Consider the following 24,538-nt stretch of genomic DNA (forward strand, 5'->3'; position numbering starts at 1 on the left):
AATATAGCGATATTTTAAACATTTTAAATTTTTTTTAGGGCGATAAATTAAAACTGATGTATAAAGTTCAGGTGATATTTATACAAAAACATAATTTAAAAATAAGGTGGGTAGGGAAATAAAGTAGCAAGTGAAAATAATAGATAATGGTTGATTTCATAAAATTTATTAATTGACCCATCATATTCATTTAATCTACGGCTGGGCCAGCCCCATATAATTAAAGAAACATTTTGGCCACAAAATAAATAAAGAAACTATGGCTGTGATTCGAGTATAAATACCCCAAAAGCACTGAAAAACTGGGGTCGTCACCTGTAGCTCGTTTCCCTCCGCGCTTCGAGTCTTCCTCCATTGAAGCAATCCTCGCCCACCACTTCTCCGGTTCAACCCATCATCGCCATTTCTCCCATATTCAGGTATAGCTCTCTCCCTTGATTGGTTTCAGTCGATCAAGTATTTTTTTTCTTTTTTCTTTTTTCAAGGTTTTGATTATTTTTCCTCTCCTTAAGCCCTGATGCTCTCCCTCCCGCCTTTGATTTTTCAAATCAAAACTCTCTCTCTCTCTCTCTCTCTCTCTCTCTTCATTCTCTGTTATGTACGCGTTTTAGTTCGTCGTCAATTTAGGGTTTTCTTCTCAGTTCAAATTTCGTTCTTTTCTTTGGCGGGCTAGTAATGTGGGTTTTCATTTTTGTATTTTTCGGGTTTTATATGATTGTTTCTATGGGTTTTTAGATGATTATGATGGTTTTACGATATGGGTTTGACTTTTTATTTATTTTTAATAGATGGGCATCATATATAATTTGTATGAAGGGTCCGCATTTTGAATGCGAAATGTGTTGCATTTCTTCTGTTAAATATTTAAAAAGTGATTACCAATTAGGGTTTTGAGGGACCTAATCAATTTTGATGGGGTTTGTTTGTCTTGAAAGTTTATAGAAGAAAAAATTGTTCCTACTTGCTGTTTCCTGTGCTGTTTCGTTTAGTTTTCTGCTTCTTATTCTGAGCGTGTCTAATAATGTTTGAAAACAGGGTCTTCATTGCACATCCAATGTCTTTTGATCTCAACAACAAACATTCATCAATTATTGGAAAATTTTATTTTATGAACCGAGGGAGGCTCTGGTGTTCGCGGAGGATCTTGTTCCGGCACTGGACTTGACCTAATTTTTTTTTGGGAGTGGACGTTGTTTATCATAGTTCATTATTTTCCTCACATCTTGTGAGGAATTTTTACAGTGGGATTTAAGGCTATTGTTAGATAGTTGAGACTTTACATTTGGATTTTGTGATGGGGAAACCACCGTTGCCTCCTGGTTTCCGGTTTTCTCCAACTGATGTAGAACTTGTACGGTATTATTTGAAGAGGAAGGTAATGGGGAAAAGGCTCCATTCCAACTTCATTGCAGAGGTCGACATTCACAAGTATGCTCCTTGGGATCTTCCAGGTATATGTCATTCTAATTTCTCTTATTTGTTTTCTTCACTGTCATTTACCTTGGTTTTCCTACTTTGTATCATTTAGTTTCTGACTGTATTGTGCTTCTTATTTCTTCAGAAAAATCTGGCTGGCAGAGTGGAGATCTAAAATGGTACTTCTTTTGTCCAACAGCAAGGAAGTATCCAACTGGAGTTAGAGTGCAACGTGGCACCGAGTGTGGTTACTGGAAGTCCACGGGAAAGGATAGATCTGTTCTTTACAATGGTGAAGTTTCCGGGTGGAAAAAAATATTGATCTTTCATAAAGGTCGATCCCCAAAAGGAGAAAGAACAGATTGGGTTATGCACGAGTATAGGCTTGAAGCTAAGGACCTGGCTGATAGTGGTGTGCCACATGTAAATGACACTCTTCCTCTCACTATTTTGTATGCTTCTTTGTTTTCAATAAATTAGTCTGACACTCTGCAGTGATTTAGTAATATACTCTCCTTTTGTAAAAGGTTTGTTATTCTTTAATGTTTTACGTGATTAGAATTTTTTCATGCTGCTGAATTGGACTGATAATGTTAGATTTCCTTACTTCATACAATTTGTTTTACTGCTTTTCATGGCTTGTGGGTTTTTGTTGAATAAGTTTTGTGGCTTTTTGGTGTTGCAGGACTCATATGTGATCTGTATGATTTTCCAAAAAGATGGGTGGGGGCCCAAAAATGGTGCACAATATGGTGCACCCTTTAAAGAGGAAGACTGGACTGATGATGATGCTGAAATTTGTTCAGAAGCAGTCCCACATGAAAACATGCCTGAGCCAAACCTTGTAGTGCAGAGCAACTGTAATAGTTCTGTCACTACTAGCGGACATTCCCCGAAGGATATACACTTAGGTCCTTCTGAATCGTGCATATCAGATGTTTTACCACCTTCTTGCAATGCTCTCCAATTGGTTTCCAGTAATCATGTTACAATGGAGAAGCTTTGTGGTTCTGGTGATGACATCCTGCCAATGTTGAATTGCTTCACTGAAGGAAGCACTTCCTTAATGAAAGTAAATGACAAAAATGAGGTGTGTAATGCGCCCTTCTCTTTTTTCTACATGTAGTATATATCATTCCTGATCTACAGCAAGTGGAAATGCAAATCGTGCCATAGATTTATCAGGATAGGTTTATGTTGTGACACTCTGCTCGTGCCATAGATTTCCAATTTCAGATGTGCTAATGTGGCACAATATAGTTGGGTATATTTTACTTTTGTCATTGATGTCATCCAGGTTGTTGAAATAGACAAATTAGCCTTGTTTTTTGTTTGTTTTTTTTCTTCTGATGAGGGTCTTGTGTGCTCTGCAAATTCCGTGCATCTGTAGTTTGCTTTATTTCCCCTCTCTCTCTCTCTCTCCCCCCCTCTCCAGGTGCTTCTCTTACTGGTTTTCTGTGTTTACTTTTCCTTGCGCAAATTTTCCTATTCTTTATTCATGGAGAAATGATATGTTATTAACTATAGTGCAAATGTTATTTCTTGAAGCTAGAGGTTTAATCTAGATGGCGTAACTAGAAAAGTTGATGGCTTTGAATTTCAACTTTTAAAATTTCATTACATACTGGAGCCTTTTGGATATTCTTATATGCACCTATATCTGTTAAAATAGAAAAAATGATTCCATAAGTACATTAGTACAAATAAATTATCTTGCTAATGTTCTTTAAACTTCTAATGTATGCTAATGTAAAACTTCTTCACGGTTTGCAGGAGCTTGGTAACGTCATTCATTCTGGAAATGCTAGTGCTACACCTAATGTCAATGGTGATGATATTTATGAAGATTTAGGAGACTTGGGGAAGATGGCTGGAGTGAGTGAAGATGGATTTTATTTCTCCAATGTGCATAATTCAATCTGTGCTCCTGCTCAAATGCAGCTAGGTGACAATGAGCAATTCTTGGAGCTGGATGATCTATCATGGTAAACCGTTGAATTGCCATGATTTGACATATACTCAGCCTCCTACATTGATGGGAGAGACGCCTTTTCCGGTTGAAGACGAGTTGAATGTGTTTGATAACGTGACCTCCTGTAATTATTATTGCTCACCAGTCTTTCAGATCAAATTTGTTAACTGGTTTGTTAACTTTCAGAAGTTCGCCTTATCAGACACAACTTTGAGTTGCTTCTGCACATTCATTTTTATTGTTGGGACGGAACAATACTGTATTGTATTAACAATTATCAGGTTTACCTGGGATTACAATGCACTTGTTTTATGTCTATAATCTTAAACTAGACTTGTGTAGTTTCGTAGTTTGTTTCTTTTGGGTCAATAACGTTGAGGGTATAATCATGAGGTTGTGACTTGGCTTATGTTTTTACTGAACCATCTTTGGGTCAATAACTCTAATTTTGCACTTTGGAAGATCAAACCAAACTCTCTTACAAGAGTGAAAACTTCTACATTTTTTTTAGTACAAGCAATTCGAGAAAAGGGAACAATGGACTTTACATTAAGGTATATATTTTGAGTTTTTCCAATCTTATATTTTCCACGACCTCTTCTTGTCAAAACGCCAACAAGCAGCAATACATTTTTTTGGGGATTAAATGTCGACATTCTAGTCTCAAGACATTGTAGACCCACTTTTAATAAAAACGAAATGAAATACTTTTAAATTAATTTCAGCAAATACCCCAATAACAAAAACCAAAAAAATCCTTGAAAATCCAGTTTTAAATCTCAAAGCTCAGAATATTTTGAAAGAAAAAACCCACAAAAAAAAAAGAAGGGGGGAAAATTGATAAATCATTTGTGAGAGACGGAGAGAGAGTCAGAAATCTCGTGTGGAAGTGCCGCTCATAGAAACCAAGAGATGCCTGGTACTGCGTTTGCACATTGAATATCATCATCCCCTCTCCTCCTTCATATATATATATATATTAACACGAAACCCTAATTACAGAACCACACAACGCCATTGAAATTTAGATTGGATCGAAGAGCAGAGGCTGATGTTGCCCTTTATAAAGAACGCTGCTCTCATAGCGGTGCCCTAGCGTCGGCTTACGGAGTCGTTGGCCCTGAGCTCTTGCTACGTCGTCGTTTTGAATTAGAGTTGGCCCTAGCCTCTTACTACCGGATAGGCTCGGCCCATATTTACGCTGGCCCAAACAAATAAGAAACTCATTTTAAAATTTTTTTGGGGTAAAAAAATAAATATGGGTCATAAAATAAATAAAGACATTTTTTTGGGTCGGAAACTAAATACACAACTATTCTGGCCAGAAAGTAAATAATAAAACTTTAAACGCGTTATAAATCGACGAAGTAGCGTGATGAAAACAAAACACTCCGCTCTCTACTGCTTTGTTCTCAGTTCGCTCGTCGCCTGTTCCTGCCTTTCAATCTCGTTCTCCATTTTAGGTATTTCTCTCTCTTTCGATTCAAATTTTCGATTTCTCTGGTTCTTGTTTCTAGATTTTGATTCATTTTCTTTATTTATCTCTCACGCATTTTTGTTTTTGTTTTGGTTCACGTCTTTGTTTTTCGTCAATTCAAATTTTGTTATCTCTTACGGGTTCGTGGGTAGGTGACGGAATTTGAATATTGAATACAATTTAAGGAGATTATTCGCATACGTTGATTCTGTGTTTCAATTTGGGTTCTTTCTTTTTGCGATCTAGGGTTTGTGGAATTTTTTTTTTTTTTTTTTTGGGTTTTGAATTTTATTGCTTTACGATTATTGATATGATATTTTTCGTGAATTATGCTCATTTTACGATCTGGGTTTGAATTTTTTTTTCCTATCTGGTTATTTTGAGGATTCGTATGTGGGATTACTTCTTTTAAATTCAATGTGTCTTGCTGTTGAATATTTTATATCGATTATCAATTAGGTTTTTTGACAATTCAAATATCAATTTTTTGCGATGTTGTTTTGTCTTGAGTTTTTAATATATAAAAGAGTTTACTGCTTCCTGTGTTTCATTGCTTAGTTTGTAGTTATTTTGCCTTTGGTTTTCTGCTGCTTAACTAAGTTTATGTGTAATAATGTTGGAAACAGGGTCTTCATTTTGCACCCGATGTCTTTTGATCACAACAAGGAACATTCATCAATTATTATAGCATTTTGTTTTATGAACCGAGGCAGACTCTGGTTGCGGAGGATATTGTTTCGGGACTGGACTTGAAACTCCTTTTCTTTGGAGGAAAGGTTCTTGATTCATTCACTTCTTGTGAGGAATTTCTAGTTTGAGATTTAAGGGTTCTTATTAGGTAGGGGGACTCAAATGGGGAAATCATCATTGGCTCCTGGGTTTCGTTTCAAGCCAACTGATGTTGAGCTTGTGCAATACTACTTGAAGAGAAAGTTACTGGGGAAAAGGCTTGGTTTTAAAGTCATTGCAGAGGTTGACATTTACAAGTATGATCCTTGGGATCTTCCAGGTATAGGTCACTTCACATTCTCGCCTTTGTATTCTTTATCTATCATCTAGTTCATTCTTTGTATTATTTAGTTTCTTACTGTGTTTTTTTTTTCCCCTTTCCAGACAAATCGTGCTGGGAAAGTGGAGATCTGAAATGGTATTTCTTTTGTCCGAGAGAAAAGAAGTATCGTAATGGGAATAGAATTCAACGTGCCACTGAAGGTGGTTACTGGAAGACCACGGGAAAGGATAGATCCGTTCTTTACAGTGGTGAAGTTGTTGGGTGGATAAAAACTTTAATTTTTCACACTGGTCGAGCCCCACGTGGAGATCGAACAAATTGGGTTATGCATGAGTATAGGCTTGAAGATCAGGGCCTGGCTGATAGGGGTGTGCCTCTGGTAAGTGCTACTCTTCCTCCTTTAATTATTTTTATTTAGGGTTTTATTCAATGGAATTTTTTCATGCTGCTGAATTGGACTTGTAATGTTACTTTTTCTTACTTCATACAATTTGTTTTACTGATTTTCATGGCTTGTGGGGTTTTTGTTGAATAAGTTTTGTGGCTTTTTGGTGTTGCAGGACTCATATGTGATCTGTATGATTTTCCAAAAAGATGGGTTGGGGCCGAAAATTGGTGCACAATATGGTGCACCCTTTAAAGAGGAAGACTGGACTGATGATGAAGTTGAAACTTGTTCAGAAGCAATCCTGCATGAAAATATGTCTGAGCCAAACCTTGTACTGCCGAGCAACTGTAATAGTTCCATCACTACTAGCGGACATTCCCCAAAGGGTATACACACAAGTCCTTCTGAATCATGCATATCAGATGTTTTACCACCTTCTTGCAATGTTCACCAATTGGTTTCCAGTAATCATGTTACAATGGAGAAGCTTCATGGTTCCGATGATGATATCTTGTCAATGTTGAATTGCTTCACTGAAGGAAGCACTTCCTTAATGAAAGAAAATGAGAAAAATGAGGTGTGTAATGCGCCCTTCTCTTTTTTCTACATGTAGTATATATCATTCCTGATCTACAGCAAGTGGAAATGCAAATCATGATCTAATTTATGCAATCAGGATAGGTTTATGTTGTGACACTCTGCTCGTGCCATAGATTTCCAATTTCAGATGTGCTAATGTGGCATAATATAGTTGGGTATATTTTACTTTTGTCATTGATGTCATCCAGGTTGTTGAAAGAGACAAATTAGCCTTTTTTTTTTTCTTTTTCTGATGAGGGTCTTGTGTGCTCTGCAAATTCCGTGCATCTGTGGTTTGCGTTATTTCCTTCATCTCTCTCTCTCTCTCTCTCTCAGCATCCTAATTGGTTCCTTTTTCCTTTTTCATACTGCTTTATTTTGGAGAGGTTTGATGTTTCTCTGACTGTTTTTCTGTTTACTTTTCCATGGATGGAGGGCAAATTTTCCTATTCTTTATTCATGGAGAAATGAAATGTTATTAATTATAGTGCAAATGTTATTTCTTGAAGCTAGAGTTTTAAAATAGATTGATGGCTTTGAATTTCAATTTTGAAAATTTCATTATATCTGTTGAAAGAAAAAAAATGATTCCATAAGTACATTAGTACAAATTAATTATCTTGCTAATGTTCTTTAAACTTTTAATGTATGCTAATGTAAAACTTCTTCACGGTTTGCAGGAGCTTGGTAATGTCATTCCTTCTGGAAATGCTAGTGCTACACCCAATTTCAATAGTGATGATATTTATAAAGATTTAGGGGACTTGGGGAAGATGGCTAGAGTGAGTGAAGATGGATATAATTTCTCCAATGTGCATAATTCAATCTGTGCTCCGGCTCAAATGCAGCTAGGCGACAATGAGCAATTCTTGGAGCTGGATGATCTATCTTGGTAACCGTTGAATTGCCCTGATTCGACATATACTCAGCCTCCTACTTTGATGGGAGAGATGCCTTTTCCAGTTGCAGACGAGTTGAATGTGTTTGATAACTTCTGAAATTATTTTTGCTCTCCAGTCCTTCAGATCAAATTTGTTAACCAGTTTGCTAACTTTCAGAAGTTCAACTTATCAGACACAACTTTGAGTTGCCTCTGCACATTCATTTTCATTGTTGGGACAGAACGGTACTGAAAATTGTGTTTACCGTGTTGTATTAAAAATTATCAGGTTTACCTGGGATTACCGTATTGTTTTACTATAATCTTTTACGAGGGTTTACGCTTAAACTATGCTTGTGTACTTTCGTAGTGTGTTTCTTTTGGGTCGGTAACGTTGAGGTTATAATCAAGAGGTTGTGTGACTTGGCTTATGGTTTTTTATTCACGTGTACTGGTGTTATTGTTGCTTTTGCTTTGAGAAATTCTTTGTGGTCTTTTGCCTCAATCATATTATCTTAGTATTTGAACATTTTTTATTTATATTTAAAAACTATTTTAGCGAGGTTTTATTTATTTATTTGCTTCAATATTTTGTTGAATTTAACATAATGAATTGAACTTTTTAAATGTTTTTTCATTTTGTTTTTAAAATGTTTATTTTATCAAGTTCTGAGCGTTTTTCTTTAATTTTAATCTTTAAAGATTTGATTTTACCTTATTTTTATTTTTCTTTAAAATATTGTATGTGTTCCGGCACACAAATCTTCAAAGAGATCAAATCAAACCTGTTCGAAGTGAGTCGCACATTCCCTGTCCGTAGTAGAGTTTGGCCTAAACATGACTCTAGACAACATGCGGAAGTGAGGATTTCTGAAAATTAATTAGAATAAATAAATAAATAGCCATCCCAAGAGTAAGTTCCAACGCAAATTTTGATGATATTAGCATCATGTGGAGCAAAACTCTAATTTTTAACTTTGGAAGATCGCACCTTACTCATGCAATCTATTCATTTCACTTTCCCGACGAGATCGCACTTACAAGCTTTAGCCTTACGAAGAGTGACAATGGACTTTTAAAAGACGAGTGAGAACATACAATTTTCAATAAAGAGAGTGTAAGTAAATAAAAAAGGAGTGGAAAAATCAGCTTCATAGGTTAACCTAAAGAGTGATGCTACATTTACCACATTATTATCCAACATTTCTATACCACATGATGTGGCATATCCATATCATATGCCACATCAATTAAATGAATGAAGTGTATTTTAATAAATAAAATTAGAAAGACATAAACTAGTATTTTACATGATGTGGTATTTACACATCAGCTGTCACATCATGTGGTATAAAAAATGTGGTAAGACTAGTATTATTCTAAATAATTTTAAGAGTAATGCTAAGCTTACCACATTTTTCATACCACAATTGTACCACAACCTCTTTAATACAATGGGGCCCACCTCTATTAGAAATGTGGTACAATTGTGGTATGAAAAATGTGGTAAGCCTAGCATTTTCCTAATTTTAATTGATGTGGCTGTCCACCTCATCTGCCACATAAGGTGATATGAGAATGTGGTATACAAATGTGGTAAGAGTAGCATTATTCTAATCTAAATTGTTTGGGTTTTTGCAATCAAACTTTCAATAGCCTTTTCTGGTCAAAATTTCAGCAACCAGCAATAAATAGCAGTACATTTTTTTGGGTCAAATGTGAGGTCGTTGATGAACTTTAACCAGCAATCAACAGTACATTAGCAATGGAACCTTAACATAATGTGATATTGTTGATGAATTTTTTTATATTTTTTATAATGGGGGTAATGGAGGTTTCTAATGAACTTTACCAAATGGAGATTTACACTCTCTCTTAATTGTTATTTACTTAAAATCCAATTCCATTCAACGCAAATCTAAATTCAAATTGGATGAATTTGAAACATTTTCTTTTAATTTGTATGTTTTTTTTTTTTTTGGGTTTTTGACAGAAACGGTCCTCTAACTTTTGCTCCAATAGCATTTTGGTTCACCAACTAAAATTTTTATTTCAATCGTCTTCCAACTCTTCATTTGGTATCAAAACGGTCCTACCATTCAATTTTCAGTTAAATTGAATCACGTGCTCCAATTTTAGGGATAAATTGAACTTTTTAATCATACAGCAGAAATTAAAATTAAAATTAAAATTAAAATTAAAATGTATAAATATTATAAATTTAAAACAAAAGTAAAAAAAACCATAAATTTTAAAAAGTAATAACACACAAACCCCCCCTCCCCCTCTCACGACACCATTCCCCCATCTCAGCGCTCACTCTCCCTCTCCCCTTCCACACAAAAATCTGGGTTTGATTGTTCATCGGTTACAGTTTTTAAATTTTTCGTAATTTTATTTTTGTATTTATTTGATTGAACTTTTTAAATTAATTTAAACAATAGAAAATTTTAAAAAATTAATTTTTAAGTCATTCTCAGCTCCAAAAAAAAAAAAAAAAAACACGTGGCTGGCGTGATTCAATTTTCTTTTATTTTTTTTAATAAAAGTTTTATAATATTTTTCTTTAATTTTTATGGACAATTTCCTTTCAATTTAAAGTCAATATTAACAGTCTTTAACGGTGAGATTTTTTTGATACAAATAAAGAGTTAGAGGACTATTGAAAAGAAAATTTTAATTGGCGGACCAAAACAATACTGAGGCAAAAGTTGGAGGGCCATTTGGGTCGAAAACCCTTTTTTTTTTTTTTTTTTTTTCTTGCTTGAAATAAAAGAATTAAAACAATTCAACCCAGCCAATATATAAACCACAAAACGGAGATTCAATAATTCTCACTCTACAAAACTGTTAATTAGTTCAATTTATCTACTCACAAACAACCAATTAACTTCTAATTTTCTAAACTGAAAGAGTAAGGGTTTATGGCCAGGCCCGGTCCGGCCCATATTTAGGCTGGCCCAAACAAATAAGAAACTCCTTTTTAAATTTATTTGTTTTGTGCCATAAAATGAACAAAGACAATTTCTTTGGGTCCAAAACTAAATAAACAATTATTCTGACAATAAAGTAAATAATAAAGATTTAACCGCGTTATAAATTGACCAAGTAGCGTAACGAAAACAACACACTCCGCACTCTACTGCTGTGTTCTCAGTTCGGTCGTCGTCTGTTCCTACCTTTCAATCTCGTTCTCCATTTTAGGTATTTCTCGCTCTTTCGATTCAAATTTTCAATTTCTCTGGTTCTTGTTTCTAGGTTTTGATTCATTTTCTTTATTTATCTCTCTCTCTCGTTCAGGTCTTTGTTTTTGGTCAATGTAGTTTTTTTTCGTCAATTCAAATATTGTTATCTCTTACGGGTTCGTGGGTAGGTGACGGAATTTGAATATTGAATATAATTAAGGAGATTATTCGCATACGTTGATTCTGTGTTTCAATTTGGGTTCTTTCTTTTTGCGATCTAGGGTTTGTGTGTTTTTATGTGGGTTTTGGGTTTTATGATTTTGGTATGATTTGTTTCGAGAATTCTGCTCATTTTACGAGTTTATCGTTCTTTCTTTTTGCTTGCTAGGGTTTGTGGGTTTTTATTAGGGTTTCCAATTTTATTGCTTTCTGGTTTAGATGATCATTTGTATGATTTTGTCTTGAAATTTTTTTTTTATATATAAAAGAGTTTACTGTTTCCTGTCTTTAATTGCTTAGTTCGTAGTTATTTTGCGTTTGGTTTTCTGTTGCTTAACGAAGTTTATGTGTAATAATGTTGGAAACAGGGTCTTCATTTTGCACCCGATGTCTTTTGATCACAACAAGGAACATTCATCAATTATTAGAGCATTTTGTTTTATGAACCGAGGCAGACTGTGGTTGCGGAGGATATTGTTTCGGGACTGGACTTGACTCTCCTTTTCTTTGGAGGAGGGGGTCTTGATTCCTTCACTTCTTGTGAGGTCTTGATTCCTTCACTTCTTGTGAGGAATTTCTAGTTTGAGATTTAAGGGTTCTAAGAAGTGAAGGAATTTCTAGTTTTTTCTAGTTTGAGATTTAAGGGTTCTTATTAGATAGGGGGACTCTCATGGGGAAATCATCCTTGGCTCCTGGGTTTCGGTTCAAGCCAACTGATGTTGAGCTTGTGCAATACTACTTGAAGAGAAAGTTACTGGGGAAAAGGCTTGGTTTTAAAGTCATTGCAGAGGTTGACATTTACAAGTATGATCCTTGGGATCTTCCAGGTATAGGTCACTTCACTTTCTCGCCTTTGAATTCCTTATCTATCATCTAGTTCCATACTTTATATTATTTAGTTTCTTACTGTGTTTTGTTTTTCCTTTCCAGACAAATCTTGCTGGGATTGTGGAGATCTGAAATGGTATTTCTTTTGTCCGAGAGAAAAGAAATATCGTAGTGGGAATAGAATTCAACGTGCCACTGAAGGTGGTTACTGGAAGACCACGGGAAAGGATAGATCCGTTCTTTACAGTGGTGAAATTGTTGGGTGGATAAAAACTTTAATTTTTCATACGGGTCGAGCCCCATCAGGAGATCGAACAAATTGGGTTATGCATGAGTATAGGCTTGAAGATCAGGGCCTGGCTGATAGGGGTGTGCCTCTGGTAAGTGCTACTCTTCCTCCTTTAATTATTTTTATTTCTTCCTTTTTATTCAATGGAATTTTTGTGGGATGTTAAACAAATCAAATTTCTTCTGCTGCAACTGATTAAAATTTTTTCATGCATCCAAATTGGATTGATCATGTTGTATTTCCATTCCCTTATTCTTTGTTATATTGCTGCTGATGGTTGGTCAGTTGATATTGATCTTAGTTGTCTCTTTTGATGTTGCAGGACTCATATGTGCTCTGCATGATTTTCCAAAAAGAAGGGCTAGGGCCAAGAATTGGTGCACAATATGGTGCACCCTTTAAAGAGGAAGACTGGAGTGATGATGAGGTTGAAATTACTTCAGAAGCAGTCCAAGTTGCAATCACGTCTGAGCCAGATCTTGGGCTGCCTTGCAATAATGTCAGCCCAACTGTTACTAATGCACATTCTGTTGGGGATATTGGCATAGGTCCATCTGGATCAGGCATTTATGATATTTTACCACCTTTTTGCGAGGTTTCCCAGCCGGTTTCCAGTAATTATGTTACACTGGAGATGCCTCTTGCTTCTGTTGGTGATGATATAATTACAATGTTTGATTGCTTTACCGAAGAAAGTACTCTCTATATAGATGAACCTAAAAAAGTTGAGGCGAAAGGTCGTTTAGAAACAGCCCAAAATGCAAACATGCCTAGTACATATTCCCCTGAAGTTATATGCGTAGGTCCTTCATTCGAATCATGCGGATTTGATGTCTTACCACCTTGCAATGTTAACGAATCGGTTTCCTGTAATTTTGTTACAATGGAGAACCCTCCTGCTTCTAATGGTGATGAGACCCTGCCAATTATGGATTGCTTTGCAGAAGAAAGCAAGTTTCTTGTGAATGATAATGGCAAAAATGAGGTGTGTAATGCGCTATTCCCTTTTCTTTACATGTAGTATTGGCATGTAACATTCTTGATTTTAGTGGCAAGTGGAAATGCAAATTAGGATTTAATATTTGGATTCAAATTTTTTTTTTTGTCTGCGTACTGTTATCAGTTACCGCATGTACTGATGTGTTTGCCATTTTCATCTTGGCCTTTTCCAGTCATAAGTATGCCGATTTTTTATTTGGTTATGTGAATCTTGCAATGCCTTTGGTGTTTATTTGACTAAGAAGTCTTTTTTTTTCCTATTTGTGTTATCATTTTAAAACACTCTCTGTGCATGTGTTGTAGCTTGCCAATAGATATTTGCAAATGCTGTAACTAATTAGTGCCTTTATGCTATCGGATGCTTCTTTCAGATATGCTTGGTTCTTGTCACTGTTTCCTTTACCATAGCTGGAGAGTAAAGAAAAACCCTGCTTTATTTTGCTAGGAGTAATTGTATTCTATTATCCTCTGCTGATGAGGATTTTCTTTCTCTTCCTGCTTTCTTGATAATGCTCTCTTGTTTTTCCAATGAGCAATGATATGTTACTGCTTATAGTAATATCTGACTCTTCTCAACTACAGAATGTCATTGCTTGAAGCATGAGTTTTGAACTAGATGGTGTAAATTCTATACTGTTAATACATTTTAATTTTTCTTACATACATCTGTATCTGTTGGCTTCCCTAAGAGTAATGTGTGCATATTATCCTGCAGGAACTTAATAATCTCAAACATTTGGGAAATGCTACACCTCATTTCAATACAAGCAACATATATAAAGATCTAGGAGACTTGGAAAACTTGGGTAGAGTTGGTGAAGTTGGATATAATTTTTGCAGTGAGCCTGATTCTAGGAGCCATTTTCTGGAGCTATATGATCTCGACCAACCTCAGCATCCTAATCTCTTCTTTTAGTTATGTAATTTTTATGGCAAGTTTACTTTGCATTGATGGTTACCGATTCCGGATTTTATTTTGATTTCAACTATATTATCCAATCATGTATCCCTTTATGTTTCTTAGCTTGTATTACCTTTGCTGCTTTTGGGCTGTTTAATGAATTATTCACTATTGACCAAAGGAAAATTCTAGAAGTTTAAATGTTAGCCTGAGCATTTCCAGAAACACTACTTTTTTTTTTGGGTTGCTAATTCTTAGTTAAAATGGCTGGAAAGTTATTTTGAATGAAATAAAAAGAGGGAAGGATTTTGGCGGAGTTGAAGTGGATTTAGCATTTCCAGAAAGACTTACTGATTTCCATAAAAAGCAAATGACAGATTTGTCTCTCAACCACGTAAAAAGTCCCCAACCAATTCAAGAAATATTACTTGCAAAGGGACTCAGTCAAATTGGTAAACATCATTTGAAGTTAAAGCACCATCAGTCCAGTCGGATTGAACTGCGGTGTGCCTGCCAACTCTCTGAATAACAACTGTGTTTTAGGACCAAAATAAGAGCAAAAAAAAAGAAAAAAAAAGAAAAAAAGAAACACCAGCAGCTAAAACCCTAAGTGGGAAAACAGAGAGCAAGACCAGTTTCAAACCAGCTAGAAGGTGAAAAATGAAACAGAAGAAAAAGTCATGCACTCAAATTTCGAGGGTGGAAGGACTGTAAAATTTTATATTGACGCAAATTGTCACCATCAATGTTAATAGGAGAATGAGTTTCATAATTCATTCTCTTTGGCAGAATGAATCCATTCCATATATGGCATAAGCATTGAACATTTCCATTGGTTAAATACCACTGGGTTTAAACTTATAATATTAAGTAGAAGAAAAAAAAAAGAAGCAGCAATTAATTTGAAGTAAAAGATTCAAACCCTAAACTATATGGATCTGGAAGGAAGAAAATTAATATAAAATTTTGGTCAATATATACCTTCTAGTTAAACTTAAAGGTGAGATTTAATCAAACACCAAGTCTTGACTTGGTTCTAAATACTAAGTATATATATTCAAATCCTTACCTGCTTCGACATGGAAAATCATATCCAAGAGTACAAGACCAGTTCATTCTCCCCAGTCTATAAATAGGCTTCTAACCCATGAAGGATTTTCATCCCACACCCTCAAACCAAATCTTTATTACCTAGCAAATTAAGCCAACTGCAATGAAAGGTGTTTATGTCCTCATAGCACTCTTGCCATATTGGCATCTGCAACTTTCCTTGTCTCTGCCTCTGACCCCAGTCCTCTTCAGGACTTCTGTGTAGCACTCAATGACACCAAATCTGCTGGTATGCATTAATTACATTCATTATATTCTGGCATGCAATTATTTCCACATGAATTATTTTCATTAGATATTAGTTTTATGAAGATCGTTTTTCTGTTAACTATAGCTTCTTCTTATGCATGAAAAATCTATTAGTACGTAATTTTACATATGAATAATGCTATTTGTACTGCATTTACTGGGCATCTTAGTGATCATCTCTCTGATATACATTAAAGTGGTTTCCACTTACGTACGTGGATTTTACCTCCGAATATATAGCTCTAACACTAAAGTTTAATATAAATTTTTTTTGGGTTGTAGAAGCAGTGTTTGTGAATGGGAAGTTCTGCAAGGACCCAAAGCTTGCCAATGCAAATGATTTCTTCTTTTCTGGCCTCCAAAATCCAAGAAACACACAAAATCCGCTTGGTTCAAATGTGACAGCTGTGAATGTGGACAACCTACTAGGACTGAACACTCTCGGCATATCCTTGGCTCGCATAGACTTTGCACCAAATGGCCTAAACCCTCCTCACACTCACCCTCGTGCCACTGAAATCCTTGTGGTCTTGGAAGGAACACTCTATGTTGGTTTCGTCACATCCAACGGTGATGGCAATCGCCTATTCACCAAAGTGTTGAACAAGGGAGATGTGTTTGTGTTCCCAATTGGCCTCATTCACTTCCAACTCAATGTGGGACACGTCAACGCTGTAGCCTTTGCCGGGCTTAGCAGCCAGAACCCAGGAGTGATCACCATAGCCAAAGCAGTGTTTGGCTCCCAGCCTCCCATCAACCCTGATGTTCTAGCCAAGGCCTTCCAAGTGGACGACAATGTGGTTGACAATCTTCAGAAACAGTTCTGGTACGACAACAATTAGTAAAATACAACAAATAATTATAAGGCCAAGGAAAGAACAACCAATCGATGTGCTTGGTTGGATGTATTAAGTTGGCCAATATTTTTTTAACGACGTACCTACAATAAATTACTATGATGTAATATTAATTGAATAAGATTGTTGGTTTGCATTACTTACCCTCTGGGTTTTGAAATAACATAATTTCATACTTTAGTTTTGAAATAACATTATGCATTAATTCAACAAAGTTATTATGACAGCTTAATAATACTAAAATGGAGGAGCCTTGCCATTTTAACATTGATAAGTTTGGCCCATGCTCTAGGGCAAATCAAGTAGAAATTTCTCTCTCTCGAGGACAGCTATTTGCGTGCAATTAGTGCAGACATTAAATTCAACCGTTGGATCGATTTTAAAAGGTTACATGTGTTAGAATTCAAAGCTTCTAGTAATTAGTTTTGAATATTTTGGATGTTTGGGAGGAAGGAAGAAATCACAGAGAGAGAATGAAGAAGAGAACGTTGCTCTGAATAGAAAAATGGAGATTACTTTTCATTTCTACTCCACTAGCCAATATATCGTCAGGAGAGAGAGAGAAGTGAGATGCTTCTCTAACAGATTTACATCAAGATTGAATCCTAGCCATTGCTCCTATCATCCTATGAGATGCTCACATTTGTCACAAGCTATCACTTAAATCCTAGGCTAGAAAGAGAGTCCACTTGGACTATGATCCAATGGCTCACATTACAAACATAAATTAAAACATATAAAATGAAATTCAAAAAAACTTTGTGACTTTAGCTCCAAGGTTTTCAGCTCAAGGGTTACACACATCAACAACATGTAGAATCTGGTAAAAGAAAACGCAAATAAACCTAATTGAGACCCAGTGACCCACACACTCATCTTCTCTTTCCTCTTTCTCTTCCTTCTTCTATTTTCCTCTCCTTCTCCTATCCTCTCTCTTTGAGCATTCAATTGAAAAATCGAGCTTAATCGAGCAGAAAAAAATCGGAATAACCAAAAATCAGACCGAGTTAACCAAAAACTGAACTAGACCAGTTTGGTCCGATTTCAATTCTAGTATCTTGTAGTGAAAAAAGGGACCGAACGAACCGGACAGATTGTGGTGGATTTCAGACAACGATTTTTTTTCTTTTATTTTCATCTTCTCATAATCTTCATATCTGTTTCACATTTTCTTCTCCCTTCTCATCTCTCTCTACTTTCTCACTTTGAAAATTCAATAATCTACGACCATAACAACTAGGGTTATTAAAAAAAATATATATATATTCGACTTACTAATTTCCATAAAAATTAAATGACACATTTGTGTGTTTGAAATATTACTGGAGGGACTGTTTAAAACTACTCAGTCATGTCGGTAAACATCATTTGAAGTTAAGCAGAATCAGATTGAATTCAGGTGTGCCTGCCAATTATCTGAATAACATCTGTGTTTTAGGACCAAAAAGAAAACATAACATGAAAAAAAAAAGAAAAAAAGAAAAAAAGCACCACCAGCTAACCCAAACGGGAAATAATCAGGAGCAGCGGCTGCTTTGAGCAAGACCAGTTTTTTTTTTTTAATCGGTGGACTGACTGTAAAATTTTATATCGAGGCAAATTGTCACCATCAATGTTAATATATAAGGAAATGAATTTCATTGTAGAATGAATCCATATATAGCATAAGCATTGAACATTTCCATTGGTTAAATACCACCTAATTAAAAAAAATAAATAATTATCTCCTAACTACTCTTTTTTTTGGTACAACTCCTAATACCTGGTCTTTCATCATCATAATTATATGAATATATTCTCCCTCAACTGACCTTGTCATATAATTAAACAACCCTAATAACCCTTTACAAAAGGTAACTTATTTTATTGAGTCAAAGTTCTTCAAAATTCTATCACAACTGAATTTTCTTTTTCTAGTGCTAAAATATATGTAGGAAATTCATTGTTCAATAGTTAAACTTAAAGGTGAGATTTTGTCAAATACCAAGTCTTGACTTGCCTCTAAATACTACATTATTCAAATCTTTACCTGCTTCGACAAGGAAAATCATATCCAAGAGTACAAGACCAGTTCATTCTCTCCAGTCTATAAATAGGCTTCTAACCCATGAAGGATTTTCATCCCACACCCTCAAACCAAAACTCTCTAATTAAGCCAACTGCAATGAAAGGTGTTCATTTCCTCATAAGCACTCTTGCCATATTGGCATCTGCAACCTTCCTCGTCTCTGCCTCTGACCCCAGTCCTCTTCAGGACTTCTGTGTAGCACTAAATGACAACAAATCTGCTGGTATGCTTTAATTATATTCATTATATTCTGGCATGCAATTATTTCCACATGAATAATTTTCTTCCTTAAGGCATTAGGAATAGTATGAATATTGTTTTTCTGTTAACTATGCATTTGCATGGCTTCTCATGCATGAACAATCTATTAGTACATAATTATATATACATTGTCCCTTACAGTGTATTTGCTATTTGTACTATATTTACCGATCATCTTACTAATCACCTCTCTAACATATCATGTGGGTTCCGTTTTGCTTAGGTGGATATTTCGGTGCAAACGCAGTATTTGTGAATGGAAAATTCTGCAAGGACCCAAAGCTTGTCAATGCAAATGATTTCTTCTTTTCTGGCCTCCAAAACCCAAGAAACACACAAAATCCGCTTGGTTCAAATGTGACAACTGTGAATGTGGACCAAATAGCGGGGTTGAACACTCTCGGCATATCCCTGACTCGCATAGACTTTGCACCAAATGGCCTAAACCCTCCTCACACTCACCCTCGTGCCTCCGAATTTCTTGTGGTCTTGGAAGGAACACTCTATGTTGGTTTCGTCACATCCAACGGTGATGGCAATCGCCTATTCACCAAAGTGTTGAACAAGGGAGATGTGTTTGTGTTCCCAATCGGCCTCATTCACTTCCAACTCAATGTGGGACACGTCAACGCTGTAGCCTTCGCTGGGCTTAGCAGCCAGAACCCAGGAGTGATCACCATAGCCAATGCAGTGTTTGGCTCCAAGCCTCCCATCAACCCTGATGTTCTAGCCAAGGCCTTCCAAGTGGACGGCAATGTGGTTGACTATCTTCAGAAACAGTTCTGGTACGACAACAATTAGTAAAATACAACAATAATCATATGCGAAAAGCATAAAAGGCCAAGGAAAGAACAACCAATCGATGTGCTTGTTTGGATGTATTAAGTTGGCCAATATGTTTTTTCACTACGTACCTACAACAAATTACTATGATGTAATATTAATTGAATAAGATTGAAATAACATAATTTCATACTTACCCTTTGGGTTTTGAAATAATATAATTTCATACTGTTATGCATTATTTCAACAAACATATTATGACAACTTAATAATACTAAAATGGAGGAACCTTGCCATTTTAACATTGATTAGTTTGGCCCATGCTCTAGGGCAAATCAGGTAGAAATTTTTCTCCCTTGAGGACAGCTAGTTGCGTGTGAACATCAAATTCAACCTTCGGATCGATATTGATGGTTAAGATTAAAACATGGGTTTTAAAATGTTACATGTAGAATATGGTAAAAGAAAACACAAATCTATGTGAGATGGTAACAGGCTGGTTAGGAGTAATACCATCCCCGTCCTTACTCCCCATTCTCGCCCCTGTCCCCATCCGCATCTCCATCCCCGGTATGAAATTTTGGTAATTAAAAATGTGATCAAAGTGCTTTTATACATAAATAGTTTCTGGACAAGTTTTAAATTTAGTTCACGTAATTTGAAAGCTAAAGGACTTTGTTTATATATTTGTTTGGCTTAAATCTTCTCTTCGGAAATGGATAAACCATTTATGCGTAAACTAGCTGACATGAATGAAAGTTTTTGTCAATTTCATCACTTAATTATTTAAGGCAGCTTTTTAATTGTTATATTATATAATATAGGCTTATTTACTATAGTACCCCCATGAAATTTTGGCCAAATCTTACTTTACCCCACCAAAGTTAAAGTGGCCTATTTAACTCAATTAACCGTGATTTTGTCTTCCACTTTACTCCCTCACCGTTAACACCATTCAGAATACTATAAAAAACATACCGATGTGGCAGGGTTATTATGGTAAAAGCACCCACGGTGGCCAATTGTTGAGCATAGTCAATATCCTTAGTCGAAATAATTTGGGAATTAGGGTTTGGAGCATATAATTGGGGAGAGAGAGAGAGAGAGAGAGAGAGAGAGAGAGAGAGAGAGAGATTTGAAAATCTGAGAAGGAGCAAATATTGCAGAAGAATCAAAATCTTGGGAGAAGCACGAATATTTGAGAGATTGAAAAGGACAATGATGGTGCCGAGAAAGAAAGGAAGTTCTCAACCCGAGTACAGTAAGTGATCATTCTCTTTTGAAATGGAATCGATGAAAGCAAGAGATTTATAGAATGTGGTCCAGGTTTAAGCTTCTTTATTGTCTGCTTGCTTTGTTGGGTTAGATTCAAAGGTGTTCAGTTTGAAAAGCCTGGAATAAAAAATTATTGTGGTCCCTTATGTCTTGCTATTTTGTTTTCCTGTTTACTAGTTGTTTAAAGGTTCTTTTAGTACCTTAAAAATGTTAGTTGCTTGTGAATCTTGCTCCATATCTATTTACTGGTTTGGAGATTGTGTTGTCCTTTTTAAACTGTACATATGACTAGGCAGTGGTTAAAGTGTGTTTTTTTATATGTTATGTTGTGCAAATGACAAAGGAATAGTCACCTTTGAAGTACACCATGGAGGTAGAATGGTAAAGTCCCCAAACCTCAATGAGTGGTGGTTTTTATGTTGAGGGGGGAGGGATTGTTGATTATTTGGATTGGTGTCTTCTAGACTACATAAATTTGTGAGAGAGATATGATTATGCAAAAGAGCTTGGCTACCATGACCAAGTAGTTGTGACAGGGATACAAAATTGTAAAAAAATGTGTATAGATAGTGATGCTCAGCTACTTGAATAGTGTCATTTGGTGCCTTTTAGCTTTGAAAGAGTGATTGTACTTTACTTGGAACACCCTACTATTATTAATGTGGATGAAATTACAGTGGCTTGGAGGGAGATGGGTCATATTGCAAGAAACCTAACTGCTAAATTTAAAATATGGCATTAGATTTTAAAAATTTGTAAAAAAAAAAAAATTATATATATATATATATATGACCGGTCCGGTCCGGTGCAGTGGGGTGTAAAACCGGAATTGTAACCGGTTGGAATTGGTTTGGTCTGGTTTCGGTCCGGTTTGTTGACTTTTCTGGTCAACCGATTTTTTTTCACCTATTCGGTTCGGTGTTCCGATTTTCTGGTCCCGATGTCCACCCCTAGTTTCAGCCATGGAGATATTGAAAAAGCTCTTCTCAGTTTGGTTATCACATGTGTTTTGGGTCAGAGAATGCATCTGAATGTGTTTTTATGGGTTGAATATTGGTTTTATGTTCTGTTATGTCTTGGTTAACACATGTGTTATTAGGTAGAAACTGTTTGTTTGGTATTTTGTTGTCTATTTTGTTCTTGGGTACAAACTGTTTGGCATTGCCATGGATATCACAGGTGCATATTCAGTCTTTTGTGTTTTGTTTTGGTATTGTCATGGATTGAACATGTACAATTTATGTACAAGACTATGTACAAGTTATTAATCAATGGTAATTCAAAAGCTCTGAAAGGTTTCAAGAATTTTTGGTGCATACAAAAGTGTTTAGTCCTAACCATTACAAAAGGGCTTTGAAACCATTACATTTGCAAAATGCGACAACATAATTACATAAGCCTCTCATCTCACTAAATTGTCATTCTACTGGGTACATTACACTACATACACTACCTAACTTTCTCATTGTCAATCTGATCTTCAACTTCTCTCATTGTGCTCAGCAGCCAAGCCATCAAAGCTCTCTCACGGGAAGGTATTTCAATATCAATCCATACAAAAAACCTAAAATCGTTTCCTCCCCTCTGCATTCAAACAAAAGTTCCATTACATTCTCACAATTTATTGTCCAAATTTAGATAAAATAGCAAATGCAAAACCTACCTCTAACTTTGGACACACAAAGGACCTCTGAAGTAGGTTGGACTCTATCCGAGAAGTCTATAGCCGAGCAACCCTCCCACAGAAGCAATGAGGTGCAACAACGGCCAGCTCTTCTCCTCGTGGAGGTTTTTTCATTATCTTCCACACCCTTTAATCAAACAAAGATGGAAAAAAAAAATAAAAATTCTATGGGTATAGAACCTTAAATCCTTGAAATGGTGGTAAGTAATTTTTCTGGGTTTAGAAACCCTTTTATTGAAGAAGAATAAAGCGAATTGTTGAATGGGATCCACTTGACCCCTTGAGCTGCTTCCATTTGGATTTCCACTGTACCGCGTAGGATGCTAACTAATGCTCAACAATCGGCCACCCTGGGTACTTTTACCGTAATGACCCTGCCATGTCATCATTTTTTAATGGTCTTTTGAATGGGGTTATGATAGGAACCGACCTAAATTCCACTTTGGAATTTGTGTCGAACCCTGTGCGTGTCTAACACCTGACAGGTATTGGCACAATTGTCCAAAATACCCTTTCTTGCCCTAATCCAAAACTGCTTTAGGGTTTGACTTCTACCGGAAAACCGGTAGAGTCTCCCCTGAAAAACGGATATTTACCAAATTATTTCCACCTGTAAAAATAACAGTTTAATATTTCACAACTTTAGCACGCACAATGCTAACACGCACTATTACCAGATGGCCTCCATCCTCAAATTCAACCTCATCAGTGCAATATCAACATAACTTTACGAATTTGTTTCTTACTTTACAACTAACCACAAATTCCAAAGCATAACTCAACCGTTTATTTTGCCACTGCACCTAGTAACTCTAGGTTGCCTATGTGCCCTTACTAAGGGATCAAGCCATACATACTTCTTTCTACATAAATTGTAACTAAACAAAGGTAACTTAATCAAATAAAATCGAGAAACCTTCATAAATAATTCAGATCAATCCACTGAAACTCAATCAAGAGCTATTGAGGTTAGAACAATCTTCTACTCATCCCACATGTGCATAAATAAATAAATATATATATATATGGATATAATTAATTTATTACTTATGAGTAGGAAAACGAAAAAATTATTAGACAGCACTGACCACGTGAAAAACCTTAATGTCAATATCAACAATTTAAATAAATATGTTTCCCTATTTCACATGTAAAAACAAATTCATCACTTAAGAAAATAATTGCGAATTATATAAAATCCTTAAAATTTAGAAAACTCTTAATCCTTGTCTCATAAGTTGGAAAAAATATATTTAAAACCTTCACCAATAAGTACTGAAATAAAATAATCAATTTTAGTTTTAAACATCTCAAAACTCAAATATTCTCCACCTAGGCGTACCCCTATTCATGTTCCAACAATATTCAGTTAATTCCAATAATATTCCATAAATTCCAAGTATCACATAAGTTACAAATCCTCAAGGGCCTCGAAAATACAAAGTCAACCCGAGCCACATTCCTTGCAGAACTTGGGGGACACGTAGTCATCTCTAGAACGCACATCCTCGCAGAACTCGGGGGACATGTAGTCAGCCCGAGAACGCACATCCTCGCACTACAAGATTCAGGCATCCCTGAAACTCGTGGGGCATTGTCATAATTGACAAAACTGTTTCAAAGGCAACTTTTTTGGGGAGAGGGGGGAGGGGGCGCAGGGGCGGGGGGTAATCCTGTGGTGGATTTGAAAACCATATTCCGAAACTTATCATAAGCTTTACCTTATTCCACAGATCCATTTTTCCAAATCTTTGATCAACTTTCCAAAAATCAGTTCTCAACTACATTTAAATAATCCAGTCATATACTTTAATAATAATAATAATAATAATAATAATAATAATAATAATAATAATAATAATAATAATAAATGAAAACTAGATAAATCAATTCATTTGAAGAAAAAAAAAAAGATTGAAAACTAAGCTTGCCAAATGGAAGGTTGGAGAGAGTGCGGCTGCCCAAGCAAATTCCAAGCCAGGGCGAGGAGAGAATGGAGAGAAGTAGCCATTGAGGGAGGAGAGACTGCGAGAGAACCCACCGCCACCCCTGTTCCGAATCCACCCCATCATTAACCTCGTTACTGAACTAATAAAAACACTTTCA

General features: G+C 35.8%; 4 protein-coding genes and 1 pseudogene across 6 annotated transcripts; all 5 read left to right on the forward strand.

The window, feature by feature from the left end:
• Positions 1 to 314: 314 nt before the first annotated feature.
• LOC117637016 (NAC domain-containing protein 82-like) lies at positions 315 to 3,797 on the forward strand. Its single transcript, XM_034371754.1, has 5 exons — positions 315 to 419; positions 1,036 to 1,451; positions 1,562 to 1,839; positions 2,102 to 2,506; positions 3,190 to 3,797. The coding sequence occupies exons 2-5, from the start codon at positions 1,295 to 1,297 to the stop codon at positions 3,403 to 3,405; spliced, it is 1,056 nt and encodes a 351-aa protein (XP_034227645.1). The 5' UTR covers positions 315 to 419; positions 1,036 to 1,294; the 3' UTR covers positions 3,406 to 3,797.
• Positions 3,798 to 4,771: 974 nt separating this feature from the next.
• LOC117637015 (NAC domain-containing protein 82-like) lies at positions 4,772 to 8,165 on the forward strand. Its single transcript, XM_034371753.1, has 5 exons — positions 4,772 to 4,851; positions 5,492 to 5,874; positions 5,979 to 6,256; positions 6,438 to 6,842; positions 7,525 to 8,165. The coding sequence occupies exons 2-5, from the start codon at positions 5,718 to 5,720 to the stop codon at positions 7,738 to 7,740; spliced, it is 1,056 nt and encodes a 351-aa protein (XP_034227644.1). The 5' UTR covers positions 4,772 to 4,851; positions 5,492 to 5,717; the 3' UTR covers positions 7,741 to 8,165.
• Positions 8,166 to 10,839: 2,674 nt separating this feature from the next.
• LOC117638835 (NAC domain-containing protein 82-like) lies at positions 10,840 to 14,325 on the forward strand. Its single transcript, XM_034373984.1, has 5 exons — positions 10,840 to 10,928; positions 11,497 to 11,955; positions 12,059 to 12,336; positions 12,568 to 13,230; positions 13,960 to 14,325. Exons 2-5 carry the CDS (start codon positions 11,799 to 11,801, stop codon positions 14,158 to 14,160), a joined length of 1,299 nt encoding a protein of 432 aa, XP_034229875.1. The 5' UTR covers positions 10,840 to 10,928; positions 11,497 to 11,798; the 3' UTR covers positions 14,161 to 14,325.
• Positions 14,326 to 15,358: 1,033 nt separating this feature from the next.
• Positions 15,359 to 16,346, forward strand: LOC117637374 (annotated as a pseudogene).
• Positions 16,347 to 18,525: 2,179 nt separating this feature from the next.
• Positions 18,526 to 19,491, forward strand: LOC117637435 (germin-like protein subfamily 1 member 16). 3 transcript variants are annotated; one of them, XM_034372318.1, is made up of 2 exons: positions 18,526 to 18,652; positions 18,914 to 19,491. In XM_034372318.1, the coding sequence occupies exons 1-2, from the start codon at positions 18,526 to 18,528 to the stop codon at positions 19,489 to 19,491; spliced, it is 705 nt and encodes a 234-aa protein (XP_034228209.1). The 3 variants fall into 3 exon arrangements, with proteins under 3 accessions (XP_034228209.1, XP_034228210.1, XP_034228211.1); XM_034372319.1 differs by having other exon boundaries at positions 18,938 to 19,491; XM_034372320.1 differs by having other exon boundaries at positions 18,526 to 18,640; positions 18,929 to 19,491.
• The last annotated feature ends 5,047 nt before the right edge of the window (positions 19,492 to 24,538 follow it).

This window comes from Prunus dulcis, chromosome 8 (assembly GCF_902201215.1).
Source record: "Prunus dulcis chromosome 8, ALMONDv2, whole genome shotgun sequence".
Classification (NCBI taxonomy): Eukaryota; Viridiplantae; Streptophyta; class Magnoliopsida; order Rosales; family Rosaceae; genus Prunus; species Prunus dulcis.